The sequence below is a fragment of the Polypterus senegalus genome, chromosome 6, assembly GCF_016835505.1.
Source record: "Polypterus senegalus isolate Bchr_013 chromosome 6, ASM1683550v1, whole genome shotgun sequence".
Classification (NCBI taxonomy): Eukaryota; Metazoa; Chordata; class Cladistia; order Polypteriformes; family Polypteridae; genus Polypterus; species Polypterus senegalus.
This window is the reverse complement of record NC_053159.1, coordinates 97,163,264-97,180,257: the sequence shown is the minus strand read 5'-3', so window position 1 is coordinate 97,180,257 and position 16,994 is coordinate 97,163,264. Positions and strand designations below refer to the sequence as shown.

General features: G+C 36.2%; 1 protein-coding gene across 1 annotated transcript in view; it reads right to left on the bottom strand.

The window, feature by feature from the left end:
- The window catches only part of rfc2 (replication factor C (activator 1) 2), a 45,293-nt gene that overhangs the window by 21,100 nt on the left and 7,199 nt on the right, over positions 1 to 16,994 (bottom strand). Inside the window, exon 3 of the mRNA XM_039756601.1 lies at positions 3,211 to 3,252. Coding sequence (XP_039612535.1) covers positions 3,211 to 3,252 — 42 coding nt within the window. The remainder of the gene's footprint in view (positions 1 to 3,210; positions 3,253 to 16,994) is intronic.

Sequence of the window (16,994 nt, the reverse complement as noted above, 5' to 3'; positions counted from 1 at the left end):
GTATTAACATGTGAACAACATTCAAGTGCTTCATCTGGGGGCTAAATTTATTGTAAACTTTTAAGAAAATAAACAGCACTCTTGCCAGAATATAGCAAAACATTATAAATGATGCAGTGCAAACTTCATGAACTTTGATTCTGGGCTGTACAAGATTAAACTTTGACATAGTACTGTGAATGCAAATAAATAAAGTGAGTTGTGATTTCATGTCACAATAGAGGATAATAATAAATCTTTGACATGACAAAAGAGAGAGAACTTCCTGCTGAATATATTTACACTGTAGCTACTAAATAGTATGTTTTACCTATCGCACTACAAGTAAAATCTGCACTGAGAGTATTAAGATGTTAGATTCACAATGAAGAATATATGAGAGAAACAAAAAAAAACTGCAATACAAAAAAAAAAAAAAAAAATATGAAGGGAAATTTTCGAACCAACGTAACAGGAACATATTTTCATTAGTATAAGTAAATAGTAGAGTGAGAACTTTAAAGAGGAATCCTGGACGGTTGTAATAGCTGAAAGTTTTTAATACTTTTTACTTGGTGCTGGAGGACAGACAGATATTACCCATTTTGCTATGCTTGTACACACGAGACTTTGCTAAAAAGAAAACTTCAAGATTTTTTTAAATTCCAGCTCAAGTGAATGTTCTCCTCACAGGGCCACCTTTAAATTCAACCACGTAGGACTTATCTGATAAAATGATTAATCAATCACATAGTGGCATCCCAGAGATGTCTCCTTGATGTATCATGTTTACCTCCAGAAAAACAAGTCAAACATATTTAAATTTTTTTAACAAGGAAAAAAAAAAGTTATGGTAACAGAAACCTGTAAATACCAAAACATCAAAATACTGTAAATACAACAGGTAGGGCATGTCTAGTGTCCACTGCTGTACTGATGCAGTCTCGGTACACATCCTTCATGTGACATCATCAATGCACAGCCTGGTGTCAAAACCAGGACAGTAGAAGCATGTTTTTTTGAGCGCTGTTCTTATACTATTTTTTTCTGTTGTTTGCACATAAGAGGGTAGAATGTCAGTGCTTGACCTACATGACGGGCACAGCCGATGTGTTATTAGAGGCAACCACAGTGCAAAACTAAGAGACTTCCACATTTTCCCACATGAACTTTTGACAGTTGCTGCATTGTCAACAGTGCTTAGGGGACTAATGTCTTTCTTGCCCTTGCACTTGATCATAATCATTTTGGCTTTTTGCCATGCAACTACTAGTCACACCACAGTAAACTTTCACACAACCAAAGTCAATAGACATAGTGGTTTAGTTATACAATGCTGTACGTATCAGTTTTATTATCTGTGTCACCAACTGACTTTTATTTTTTTCTCCAGCTGTATGGAGTTTTTTTTTGCTTTTTCTGTCCACCCTGGCCATCGGACCTTACTCCTTTTCTATGTTAACTAATGTTGTCTTATTTTAATTTCTTATTTTGTCTTTTATTTTTCTTTTCTTCATTATGTAAAGCACTTTGAACTACTTTTTGTATGCAAATGTGCTATATAAATAAATGTTGTTGTTGTCATCGCTATCGCTCCATTTTAGTAATGGTTCAGAATTCCAGTTCACAGACTATAGTACTTACTACAATTTCTCTCAGAGTACCTGTAATTTAATATTCTTGCAAATTAATATCAAACCTGTGCATCTCCCTGATATTTCATTAGACAGATGCATATACACTTTTCACATTTTGAAATCAGCAGTTTAAAAGTTCAACTCCTTTGTAAATTTAACTTGATGTTATTCTTCTTAATTTTTTTTTTTTAATCACTCATTGAAAAATCTGTGGTGATTTTAGGTACTGCATACTGCAAGACAAAAAAACTGCATTGATCAATGCCTATACTGAAAATAATTAAATATGACTACCAAATGTCTCCCCAAGTACAGTTAGTCATCGTTCAGCACTATCAATAAAGATATTTTCTGTTAGCTTTAATGAAAAAGAAAAGAAAAAAACAAAAACACACTGAAATGAAGCTTGGCTACCAGCTGAGAGTACACTGATGAACACTCCAGGCTTTAATGATAACTAGAGAAAAAGCACATTAATTCTAATTAAGCAGATGATGAAAACTGTTGGAGAACATTTTATATCTGTGAGAAAACAAAAAAAAAATCAAACACCCTCTTTTTCTTTTGCCACAAAGATTTTTATTATTTTAAATCCACAAACATTCTACTATAAATCTCGGGGAAGACAAGAACACAGGCTCTGTGACAAAGTGGATAATGCAATAGAATTTGAACCACAATGTTGCCATTTCAGTCCACTAACTTATAAGTATATTTTTTTAAATTACTTCCGAAAATGTGGCATTTTAATAACAATCTAACTGCTCAGTTCTTACTTGACAATTATTTGGTTTTCATTTTTATCATTTGTTTTAGCATATCATGTTAGCAAGTTGTGAAGCTCACAAATTTAGAGTTTTGCTTTCTTTGCTCATCTAAGTAACATGTACCGATTGAAAGCTTTCAAATGTGTTTATATACAACAGTTGTCAACCATGTGAAATTACAGTTAAAGAAACTGAGATTGGTAGCGTAAAGAAATCAAGAAAAAAATCTGCAAGTGTGCCAATATATGGGAAGCAAATCCACACCACAGGTAATGCAGACATAGTCCTGGAAATTGGATAGAAAATGTGCCATGTAGAATAAGTCTACGTAAAGAAGTGTGCTCATCATTAATGAAAAATGTCATACGAAACTGTAATGACAAAGTTGAATTGATTTGACGTTCCTGTCTTAATATCAAGGGTAGATGGAATTATTCTCATTGGCACCATTTTTAAATTTGAGAAACAGATGTATGTTTACTAGTCAAATAGCTTTCACTGCACAATTACTTGTGGACAGAAAAACACTGGCACAGTATAACTCGACTATAGAAATTCATGTCTCTAACTTACAAGCTTTGGTGGAAAAGTGAAAGTAAAGGCAAACTTAGTCTACCTATATCATAGGACTAAAATGAGCTACAGGGACCAGCCTTTGCGTTGTCATTAAGAACTTGGACCCTGATAACAGAGACTATTACAATGCATTCTGCATTGGAGCAATTTAATAACTATGAAACCAAATCATAGAAAACATTTATGGCACAAAAACACAGTTCTTCTACATTTTTAATTAGATTAAAAACTCAAAAACTTGTTACACTTACAGCAATGATAATGTTTGGAACATTTCCCTCCCGAGCAAATACCTAAAATTAGAGAGGAACAGTTTACATTAGAATTGCATGTATACTACATATTAAATGCTTCTGCAAACATTACAGTTCATAATAACGTTTTCCTTGTTAATAGCTATATTTAGTCTTACAGTATCAAGAAATGTTATGTATGTGCTTAACATGGCCATAACTCTTTTGAGCATGTCATATTGCCACAGTGGTTCAAGCACAAGCAGACCATTAGTCTAGAACAGGGGTGGGCAATGTCGGTCCTGGAGAGCTGCAGCGGCTGCAGGTTTTCATTCCAACACAATTAATAATTAGATACCAATCCTTGCCAATCTCAGACTTTATTTAATTGTATGGCTTGTTAGTCTGTGCAATGTTAAAATGTTAAGTTCTTATATTGTAGATTTTTTCCTTTCCAATGATATCATCCAAATGATTTGAAGCCTAAAAAGGATAACTTTCGGTATGTCACATTTTTCTATTAAATATTTTATTAAATCAAACAGTGCATGATGAACACACACAGCTGTAATTGGAAAAAAGCTGGCTGGAGAACTGCTGGCTGCTTTGTCATTTATATCTTATTGCTAATAAGGAGCCATTAAAACACTGAATGCAGTAGCTTAAGATTGAAATTAGCAATTAAGGGTGGAGAACCTTAACAAGCGAGACCACTAAAATGAAGCATCAAAAGGTCACTTAAGCAACAAGTCTGTCATCAGCAATAATTGACTTCTCATTAAGAAGCTGGGCTGGAAGAAAAACCCCGCAGCCACTGCTGCCCCCTCCAGGACCGACACTGCCCACTCCTGGTCTAGAATATGCAGAAAAATAAAATTCAAAACTAACAACAAAAAAAATGGTCTCGCTCTGCAAGATAAAATCAACAACATGGAAGGAAGGAAGGAAGAAACAAAAGGAGATTGTAAAATATCAACAAAAAAAAAATACCACTTTCAATATAAAACCTTGCAGCCCAACTAGGCTTATCCACAATTTACAGCAGGGATCAACAAATAGATCAGACCTGGGGGCAAATCCCCTCAGAGCAAATACTCTCTGTGGCAGACTCCACCTTACAACAAACACTCCCAAACTCTCACACACAGTTTAATGGACACAATCATTCACTCTTAGACACCCTAATCCAATTACCTACTCTCTTAGATCACATACATGTTGAGTATAAGCAAGAAAAGAAATGGGCGATTTCAATACGTTTATAAAGAATGATACTGTATGATAACCATGGACTACTCATTTATCTTACCATGTGTATGTGCTAAATTTATTCACTACTAGCAAAATACCCGTGCTTCGCAGCGGAGAAGTAGTGCGTTAAAGAAGTTATGAAAAAGAAAAGGAAACATTTTAAAAATAACGTAACATGATTGTCAATGTAATCGTTTTGTCACTGTTATGAGTGTTGCTGTCATCAAGGATTTGATTATCATTATTTCTTTCAATCAGGTTCGTATTTGGAGGATGTGTTGTGTTCAAGTTACATTCCGTGTTTGTCTAGTCTATCCCTGACCATCTCATCTTCGTTGTCAACTGTTGTAAAGATAACAGGTTTCATTCATCAAAGTGATCACTACCCAAATCGGTACTCGTGAATCTAAGATGTTTAACAGGCATTCCCGGTATTAAGTTGTGGATTTGCCTGTGAATATTTAGCGGCAGCGTGTCTATGAACGTAATTTAAACTTAAGTTTTACACCTTGCTTTCCTATTGATATGTGTAAAAAGGCTTGTTCAGCGTCAGAGGGTTGTTCCTTTCCTACTGCATCAATAAGCAGCTTGTCTTCCTCTTTATCTGAGACATCACACACTGCATGCACGGGTTTACCTTTCCCAGTCCTGCAAAGTCAGTTCACATGAGCTGCTTGGAGTACATGCATCGAAGGTTCTCAGCTGTGCTTGTGCTATCTTGTGCGATTTTGCGACGCCCACGGCTTTATTTAATGTTAGCTCAGACCCGGTACTTAAAAGTTTCTCTCGCACTTTTGCCGAGTTTGCGCCAAACACTATTCTAATCCCTGACCACCTCATCTTCGTTTGCATAAGCACAGTCCTTCACCAGCAATTTTAACTCTGTTACAAAGTGATCAAAAGTCTCATTTATACCCTGCGTCTTCTCATTAAACTTGAATCTCGCGAATATCGTATTCATCTTAGGCACGACAAACGCCAGCTACGGCATGTCTATGAACTTAATTTAAACTTAAGGTTTACACCATGCTTTGTTTCCGCAGTAACTGCACTTATGAATATGCTTGTATGCGTCACTCGCTTCATATTCTTTTGCTGCCTTCTCAATTGTGTAATGCGTTTTTTGTTCAGTGCTCTTTGGAGCTCTTGCCTGTTCTCTGCGTACTGCGTTCAGAGTCAGTTCACGTGAGCCACTCGGAGTATATGCATCGAAGGTTTTCAGCTGTGCTTGTGCTATCTCGTGCGATCTTGCGATGTCCACGGCTTTATTTAATGTTAGCTAAGACCCGGCACTTAAAAGTTTCTCTCGCACTTTCGCCGAGTTTGTGCCAAACACACAGTCTATCCCTGACCATCTCATCTTTGTTTGCATAAGCACAGTCCTTCACCCGCGAATATTTAGCGGCAGCGTGTCTATTGGATTGCTGCTGACGGACGGCCTTAATTGGGCAGGCACTCAATCACGTAGGAGGCGTGACGATGAGGGATGCAACTCCGCCTCACACGGCGATAAAGCTGCAGGCTATGGCCATATATATGTACGTAAGTAGGTTCCAGTTATGACCATTACGCATAGAATTTCAAAATGAAACCTGCCTAACTTTTGTAAGTAAGCTGTAAGGAATGAGCCTGCCAAATTTCAGACTTCTACCTACACGGGACGTTGGAGAATTAATGATGAGTCAGTCAGTGAGGGCTTTGCCTTTTATTAGTACAGATTTCTTTCTCTTCATCAACTAAAATACATAATGTTTAAAATCTCTGCTAAAAAAAAAAAAAAAATCAAACATCAGTGCCACACAAATTGGTGGCTAATACCAAGATTATTCAGGATATTCTATTTACACAATATCTTTACTACTGCATTTATTAGGCTTGTCACTTGTGTCTGCGACATTTGCTGTTCTAAAATTTAAGCTTGCATCAGTATATGGAGGAAACATTAGCTAGATACAGTAATTACACTTACTGAAGGGACAAGTCAGATTAATTCAAATGTCACAAAGTCATTATGATTTAATATTTGAAATCTACCCTTTTTCAATAACGTGTTCTAACTTTGATTTCAATAAAGTATCTTTAAACACATCAACTGAAGATTAAAATGTTTCAATATTTCTGTAAAACAGCCATTGTTGTGTTGTTTTGTAGGTCACCCACACACAACAAGTGATAATATTTGTTATTACATAGCCTGTGAAATAAATAAGAAATAGTAATTGGCTTGGATTGACCATTTCTATAGTGACTAACTGGAGATGGCATCCAATTCTCTCCTGTACTAATTACGTTTGTCACATTTTAGTTGTTTTATTTTAATTTTTTTTTTGAAGTTTTATTAATTTTATCGCAATCATTCCATACAAATCAATCAATTTTTACAAAAAGTAAAATTGAGTTAAGAACAAATCGATCCCCACCCCTGAGAGAGAGAGCAAGGCAAACGGCGTAAAATTTAAGGCTTGTAAACATACCTAAATTAATAAGTTTGATAAGCCAATAGAGATGAATGCAGAAGACAAAGAAATACGAAAATAATTGCTTCCTCTGTGCTTTAAGAGCTTATTTTAAAATATTACTGATTAGATCCTGCCATGTTTTGAAAAACGTCTGTACAGATCCTCTAACTGAGTATTTGATTTTTTCCAATTTCAAATAGTATAACACATCGGTTTCCCACTGACTTAAAAGAGGAGAGTTTGGGTTCTTCCAATTTAGCAGAAAAAGTCTGCATGCCAAAAGTGTAGTGAATGCAATCACAATTTGTTTGTCTTTCTCTACTTTAAACCCATCTGGAAGAACCTCAAACACAGCTGTTAATGGGTTAGGAGGGATTGTGAGACCAAGGCTGTCTGAAAGGTAATTAAAAATTTTAGTCCAGAATGATGTTAATTTGGTGCAGGCCCAGAACATGTGACCCAGTGAGGCTGGGACTTGGTTGCAGTATTTGCAGGTTGGATCATGCCCTGGAAACATTTTGGAGAATTTTAGATGAGACAGATGTGCTCGATATATAATTTTGAGTTGTATAATATTATGGTTTGCGCATATGGAGCTTGAGTGAATTCTCGGCATTGCTACTTTCCACTCCTTTTCTTATATATTAATTGAGAGATCTTTTTCCCAGTGTCCTCTTGGATCTTAGAAAGGGAGGGACTGTAAAATGATTTTATATATTGCAGAGATGGTGCCTGAGTCCTTGAGATTGAGCAATATTTTTTCCAGCATGGAAAGATGCAAGATGAGGAAAATTGGGAAGGTTCTGTTTAACAAAGTTCCTGATTTGAAGATAGTGAATGAAATGTGTAGCTGGAATGTTAAATTTGGAATGTAATTGTTCATAGGATGCAAAGACATTGTCTATATAAAGATCTTTAAGCAAGTTAATCCCAATTTTTTTCCAGATATTAAAAACTGCATATGTTCGCGAGGGTTGAAAGAGGTGGTTCTCTTGCAGAGGTGCCACAGATAAAAGCTTCTCCGTCTTAAAATGCTTTCTACATTGGTTCCATATTCTAAGTGAGTGAAGCACAATTGGGTTATTAGTATATTGCCGATAACTTGCGTTTATTGGGGCACAGAGCACGGAATATAAAGAACTACTGCAGGATTTTACTTCTATTGCGGACCAAGCCTGTCTATGTTCTTCTATTTGTGTCCAGGTTTTTATCGCTTGTATATTTGCTGCCCAGTAACAAAACTGGAAGTTAGGTAGATTTTAGTTGTTTTAATAATGAACATTCCCTTCTACTTCAAAAACTAAGTAAACAATACAAAATTAGTATATGACAGATGAAGTATGCTGTTTAAGCAATGCAGCTAACTAAATGTCTTAGCAATTATGTGTAACGTGTTCAGAGACTGTATTGTCAGTATGGTCCCTGTCATGTTTCAAAGCTCAGCTACATGAATGTCTGGTTAATGTGGATGTTCTGAAACAACACACTTTGTTTGGAATGAACAAAATGAAGCAGCTTAATTCATCACTTTTGTAGAACAGTCTCGGGTACAGAGAAGCCACTTAGAAAAGATACTGTAGTTGAATGGACACATGTTGCCACGTTCATTACATCCTTTTAAATGCAAAGCCTCCGTTCCTTTATCAGGGCTACATATGGTGCTACATTAAAAACTGTTCGATTCTGCTATCATTTGTAAGTCAGTCATTCAAATGCAAGTTGCATAAATTACAACTCACAGCTGACTGGCCATAAACTTACATCATCAACCCAAACACAAACCAGAATGGGGTAAATTTAGCAATAACGAAAGCCTTTATTACTTTGAAAGAGAAGTTTTATTTTAACTTCATTAACAAAGCAGAATTTTTAAATAATAGGTGTGAAACTTGCAATCCTGAGGGAAAATTGAAGTGACAAGCCTATAATGAAATATTTAATTTCATTATGAATTCTCACCAGTACATTGCATATCTTGTTAACCTAAATGAGCTCCAATCACTTTCAAACTCTTAGCAGGTGTCCAATTTTATAGATGTCTGATGTTTACAGATTCTACAGAATTCTGATTTAAAAAAAAACACGTTAAGAGTATCAATTTTCATTCGGTATGCTGTGGTACACTGGTGTGCTGCAAGAGGTCCACAGGTGTGCCGCAAGATTTTTTAAACCAAATTAAAGACTTCTTTAAAGAAATTCAACACAAAGGTTTACAACACAAATTGTATGCCATTTTATATGATTTATATATCATTTTAATAATATACCTATATGTGAAATATGAAGCAATAAATATAGAATTTCATGCATTTCTCAACTTGATAAAATATTTGTATACTACAAACTATTTTATATAATCAATTTATATGAACATTTTCTTCAATAATACACAAATTATGTTTATGTTGCATGTGCGCCATGCTGTGTACTTATTTCAATGAATGCGTCTTATTGCTGAACACATCTAATGTCCTTATTTATCCCCCACTATGCCGAAAGCTGAATTTGACCATACATAATCATGTATAATAATAATTCTTGACTGTTTTACTGGCTCTCTGTCAACTCAGTACTCGTTTGTACCGACTGTACAATCACAAGACTGTAGTCAATCAGGAAGAGGCATTTTAACATCACTTGCACTCATCATGAAAAACTCAAAAGTGGCATCTGGGTTCAGAAACTCCTGGGCCATCAGTCCTTGTAGGACATAGGACTAGAGCATTCTCTTTACCTCGATCAGGTAAAACTGGCATTTAAACTATCTGTCCAACAGTGTCTGCAAAATCCACTAATTCCTGGATGAAATCAGCCTCAGTGACCTATGATCGGAAAGAATGCAGTGTCATTCTTCCTTGTTCTCTAGGACTTTCCTATCTTTTGCTGCATATTATAAGGTTATTGGGCATTTTCTACAGGGCTCTTTGTGGAACATGTAGTTTATCCCCGCACCTGAATAAATGCTGATGTCTGGGCCATAAACAACATTATCAAGGTTTATCTGGTAGACTGACCTAGCACACCTTCAAAAATTAAGTAACTCATCTCTCTTCTTTTAAGTTAGTGGGAAACCGATGTTTTATACCATTTGAAATTGGAAAAAATTAAATACTCAGGGGATCTGTACAGACATTTTTCAAAACATAGCAGGATCTAATCAGTAATATTTTAAAATAAGCTCTTAAAGCACAGAGGAAGCAATTGTTTCTGTATTTCTTTGTCTTCTGCATTCATCTGTATTAGGTATGTTTACAAGCCTTAAATTTTACGCCGTTTGCCTTGCTCTCTCTCTCAGGGGTGAAGGTCGACTTGTTCTTAATTTTACTTTTTGTAAAAATTGATTGATTTTTATGGAATAATTGCAATAAAATTAATTTTTTTTTTAAATTTAATTTTAATAGCTCCTTCCACACCCCATTCATTGCTATCGATAAGCATGGCAAACTTCTGTTTGTTTCCTAGCAGACCCCCACTGTGAAAATCTCTCTTTCTGGTGCTTTCACAGTACCTACTTCAGGAAAACGCTCTACATAAAAGGGCAATGATGCCACCTAGTGGTTTATTCATAGCAACATTGAAAATAACTCCTATCTGCCAATGTGGATGTCAAATTCCATTGACTGTAATACAGAGATTTGCAGTCTTTACACACAGCATGTAAAATTAACTTTCAACTTTTTGGATTTTTTGAAAATTAGAATAATAAATGTATATTCCATGCTGAATATTGTTTTAAGTTACACAAAGTATCCATCTTTTTATATCAGGCTTTTTAAAATCTATTCGTGTAACACATAATAGCAACTACAGAGCAACAAGACTACAGAAATATCAGAATTAGAAAAGGATTGAGGAGTGGTATATTTCTTTTATTTAAAAACCTAAACAAGCAAATGCCATAAAGTAGAGGGAAATAAATAGCATATTGCTATAAAGTGTGCATTTATAAAATACATACAAGGCGGACCCCAGGTTACAAATAAGTTTGATTCCTGGAGATGTTTGTAAATCAATTTTGTATGCACTGCAATTCAGAACTTAAACTGAAAATATCTGCTAATTAAAAAAAAAAAACTAATCAAAAATGCATAATGTTTTATTATTTGTTTTAAAGAAAAAATGTTTCCAACAGTGAAGCAGTATTACTACAATTTAAACCACAAAACACAAATAATTTAAACTAGAATGAATTACAGGTATGTACAGTATATCAACCTTATACTTAAACTAGCAGAATACCCGCGCTTCGCAGCGGAGAAGTAGTGTGTTAAAGAAGTTATGAAAAAGAAAAAGAAACATTTTAAAAATAACGTAAGATGACTGTTAATGTAATTGTTTTGTCACTGTTATGAGTGCCGCTGGCATATATATATATATATTATATCTATATATATATATATATATATATATATATATATATATATATATATATATATATATATATATATATATACACACACATATCTACATATATACACACACACACACATATATACATACACCTATCTATATATATATATATATATAGATATCTATATCTATATATATATATATATATATATATATATATATCTATATATATATCTATATATATATATCTATCTAGAGTATAGCATAAAGTCAATGAAACTTATGGGATATTAATCTGGTCAGTTAAGTAGCAGAGGGGGTTGTTAATCAGTTTCAGCTGCTGTGGTGTTAATGAAATTAACAACAGATGCACTAGAGGGCAACAATGAGATGACCCCAAAACAGGAATGGTTTAACAGGTGGAGGCCACTGACATTTTTCCCTCCTCATCTTTTCTGACTGTTTCTTCACTAGTTTTGCATTTGGCTACAGTCAGTGTCACTACTGGTAGCATGAGGCGATACCTGGACCCTACAGAGGTTGCACAGGTAGTCCAACTTCTCCAGGATGGCACATCAATACGTGTCATTGCCAGAAGGTTTGCTGTGTCTCCCTGCACAGTCTCAAGGGCATGGAGGAGATTCTAGGAGACAAGCAGTTACTCTAGGAGAGCTGGAGAGGGCCATAGAAGGTCCATAACCCATCAGCAGGACCAGTATCTGCTCCTTTGGGCAAGGAGGAACAGGATGAGCACTGCCAGAGCCCTACAAAATGACCTCCAGCAGGCCACTGGTGTGAATGTCTCTGACCAAACAACCAGAAAGACTTCATGAGGGTGACCCAAGGGCCCCATGTCCTCTAATGGGCCCTGAGCTCACTGCCCAGCAGCATGCAGCTCGATTGGCATTCCCATAGAATACCAGAATTGGCAGATGCACCACTGGTGCCCTGTGCTTTTTACAGATGAGAGCAGGTTCACCCTGAGCACGTGACAGAAGTGAAAGGGTCTGGAGAAGCCATGGAGAACATTATGCTGCCTGTAACATCATTCAGCATGAGCAGTTTGGTGGTGGGTTAATGATTGTCTGGGGAGGCATATCCATGGAGGGTCACACAGACCGCTACAGGCTTGACAAAGGCACATTGGCTGCCATTAGGTATCAGGATGAAATCCTTGGACCCATTGTCAGACCCTATGCTGGTACAGTGGCTCCTGGTGCACAACAATTCCTGGCCTCATGTGGTGAGAGTATGCAGGCAGTTCCTGGAGGATGAAGGAATTGATACCATTGACTGGCCACCACACTTTCCTGACCTAAATCCAATAGAACACCTCTGGGATATTATGTTTTAGTCCATCCAATGCCACCAGGTTGCACCTCAGACTGTCCAGGAGCTCAGTGATGCCCTGGTCCAGATCTGGGAGGAGATCCCCCACAACACCATCTGTCGTCTCATTAGAAGCATGCACTGATGTTGTCAGGCATGTATACAAGAACACAGGGGTCATACAAAGTGCTGCGTACAATTTTGAGTTGCTGCAATTAAATTTTGGCAAAATGGACTAGCCTGCCACATAATTTTTAAACTCTGATTTTTGGGGCGTCTTTGAATTCAGGGCTCTGTAGGTTGATCATTTTCATTTCCATCAAACGATGTGGCATCCTTTCGTTCCTAACACATTACCCAATCTATATCAGTATAGATATCCAGGAGGATTTCTTTTTCCCATTAAGATCTGATGTGTTTTCAAAGTGTTCCTTTAATTTTTTTGAGCAGTTTATATATCTATATATATCTATATCTATATCTCTATCTATCTATCTCTATATATATATCTCCTTTGGGGTGCGAGCAGCTGTTGCTGGGGGTGCCGGAATCCATTGAGGAAGAAAAATTTAAAACATTATTTGTACAAAATCTTAATTTATCTATCCATTCCTAAATAATTAAATGGGCAGGCTATTTCGTATCAGTGCAATACGCTGCTTGTTAAAACAGATGACTCCTAATCTTACGTGCACTTAGTGCTGCGTGGGTATTATGAACTATCGTATCTGTTCACGTTCTATTTAAATTTTAAATATAAGTCATTTTTATTTGGTCGACAGAAATATGTTTAGTAGGAATGAAAGTTAAATTTAATCATCATTGCATAAATTTTTCTTCACCATAGAAATTTAAAGACTAAATCCAACTTTTATTCCTACCAAAGATATTTCTGGCGACTAAATAGAACCTACTTATATCCAAAATCGAGCTATTGAGCTGTCACCTGCCTGCCTGAATAAGTCACCCTCGCTTCGCTCTTACTTTTTTACCGTTCATTTAATCATGGCTAGTCGCGGAAAAATTATAACATGGAAGGAGGATTACACTGAGTATGGCTTTACCAAAACAATTATTGATGGCGAATAAAGTATCGATTACCATATTCATAAAGCTTCAATTGGTGATCTGTTTTTCTGCGTTAACCTCATATTTTTTCATACTTCTTCTCAAACCAAGGGGGTGCGAGGGTAAAATGAATTGAGAAGCGCCGATATATATATATATATATATATATATATATATATATATATATATATACACAGTATATTGAATATATTGAAATATTTTTACTGTCAAATAATGCAAACAGTACGTGGCACGTGCTTCGCCCTAAGTGTGGGCTCATCAGGCAGTACACACTCACTGCACCCCTTCTCGGGAATGGAACCTGGGACGTCAGCGCTAGAGGCGAAGCCTCTCATGTTGCGCCAGGGTGTGTGGTTCGTTTATTTGACAGTATGTAGATCGGGGTGTGTGTGTGTATATATATATATATATATATATATATATATATATTACTTTTGAGAATGCAACGTATAGTTTTGTCCAGGAGGAAAGCAATCTTGCCTGAAATCAATGGCAACCTTTTGTAGGGTGTGTCCCTGAGATTTATTAATTGTCATTGCGAAGCAGAGCCTTACTGGAAATTTGAGGTATTTCAATTGAAATGGGAGATCAGAGGGTATAACGGTGACGCGAGGAATACATTGAGTGTGGAGAAACTCTAGAGACAGCGTGTGTATTAATTTGTGGATTTTTCTGTGAGTATTTGGTGGCAGTGTGACGAAGTTGCTTCGGAAGACGGCGTTAGCCGCGGAGCTCAGCTCAGCGCGAAATAAGGTGAATGGGTGGGGAGATGATGACGTCACTCCCCCACCCTCCTTAACTGTCAATCCCCCCACAAACACAGTCTCTCGGAATTTGCATAAGCACAGCCGTTCACCAGCAATTTGAACTTAGTTACAAAGTGATCAAAACAGTCGTTTATACCCTGCGTCCTCTCATTAAACTTGTATCCCGCTTTAGCGGTGGGCATTACAAACGCCAGCGGCAGCCTGTCTATAAACTTAATTTAAACTTTAGGTTTACACCGTGCTTTGTTTCCAAAGTAGCTGCAGTCATGAATATGCTTGTACAGTATGTGTCACTCGCTCGCTTCTTACTTTTTCGCTGCCTTCTCAATTGTATAATGCATGTTTTCTTCAGCGGTTCTTCACCTTGTTTTCTACGTACTGCGTTGACAGTCAGTTCACGTGATTACGTGGGAGGCGTGATGATGTAACTCCATCACATTATATGGAGAAAAATAGGTTCCAGTTATAACCGTTACGCTTAGAATTTCAAAATGAAACCTGCCCAACTTTTGTAAGTAAGCTGTAAGGAATGAGCCTGCCAAATTTCAGCCTTCCACCCACACGGGAAGTTGGAGAATTAGTGATGAGTCAGTGAGTGAGTGAGTGAGTCAGTGAGGGCTTTGCCTTTTATTAGTATAGATATCCGACAGTTTTTGATAATGACAGTACCTGATAGATTTGGAAAATGCATAATGATCACACCAACCACTAACTGATGATGGATCCCTCAGCAGTTATATTGTCCAAAATGACATGGTTAGGTTGCACATTATGATGTTAGAAATTACAATCAGCAGTTTCGACTGCTCAGTTGAAGAGCCAGCTGCTGATCGATCCACTTACTTGTATTTAAGCATATTACATGGCTACACATGCTGCTAGTTATATTCAATGGCACATGCTAATGAAAGGACAAAATGATTAAAAAGGGTGACAAACTTATGCAATGCTATTCGTCACCATTAGTGCGCCAAAACTAGTTTCCTCTGTTCATAAGTATAAAAAAAAAAAAAAAAAAAAAAAACAGCTGCTAGATGAAAATTAATTGAATTTCAGCAGAAAAGAAAAATGTGGTTTTATGTTCCTGTTAAAATCTGTGGAATGGCCTAAGTCAAGGCTGCCTAAATCTGACATCTGCCAGTATATGCTTTTTTAGCAACATTAAGAAAATACTGAAGTGCATAAAAAAAAAATCTGCACAATTTGTAAAGTAGGGATGTCAAATTTAACTAGTTGAATATACAGTAGTATTAAAAAAAAAACATTCTTATATGTTCAATCTTCATTTATTGTATTTCCTTTGCCTCATGTTAATTTTGGTATACCTGGAAAAACTATGCAACACTGTAATATTTAACAGATTTTTTGTCCCATCACTTCAATGATAAGCCCATGTTTTTGTTTGGTTAGCTTGTAATATCATTTGTGAAACTGGTAGCCTTGTGGTTCTTCATAGAACACCCCTTTACAAAGGTTTTTTGGGGCTTTTGCACCTTACAGCACCTTCCCGTCTCCTGCAGTTATAGTAACTAGAGAATGTCATGGATTTCTTTTATATGTCTCTGCAAATTTATAAATCTCTTCCAACCAATATTGTTTTATATGCTAGAACTTTTAAACTTTCATTAGAGACTACAAACAGCAGTTTCCAGTCTTATCAGCAGGACTTTTAATAAAATGGCTAAAAATAATGACACTGTTTTAACAAGGTGCAAAATATTGTCCTTGGTTCTTAAATCCACTAAAAAACCCTCTGAACCTTGTAAAAACGTAAAATACAAAAACATGGGGAGCCCAGACAATATATAAAAGAGTTTATTGTGTTATTAAAACATTATAATAGTAGCCAGCACACTGCTCTTCACAGGCCAAATGGAGAGAGAGCGGTCTACAAGTTTGTTACAGGCTGGACAGAGCTAGATGGTTAAGTGACAGCAGCCAACTCAGCAGCACATCACTTCACAACACTTGAAAGCAAGAATGACAAGAGTCTCAAGTTGGATTTTCCCTAAGCACAATTTCAGAAAATAAATGAGAACAATAAACACTTTTTAGTTGAATTATTGTGTTTTGTATTTTATGAATGGTGGAATTTTACTTGAAAGACCCCTTTCAGATCATTTTTGAGCTATTTCAATACACTCTGACAATCCTATCCAACTCACCATCCAAACAAGCCAGTATCATCTCAGGGACAGACACAGGTGGAAAATGAGGGAAGCTGGCTAGGTTGCTTTTGACAGAGTCTAACTTGCATATAAATAAAATAGTGTGCAACTAGAAAATTACATTTTTAGAATAAAATTCCAAAAGATCTTTAAATGCAACAAACCTTAGTGACTTCCTCATTTTGAATACTGCAGAGGTTAAACTTCTCTGCCTTAAAATGGGTCCTACATTGGTACAATGTCATTATTAAATAGTTAACCACTGGATTGCTTTTAAATCGATTATAATCAGTGCTGACAGGAACTCAGAGCAAAGAGAACAGGCAAATTTTAAACTGATTTTTTTTTTGTTTTTTTACCATGACTAAACATGGAGGTGCAGGTTTGTG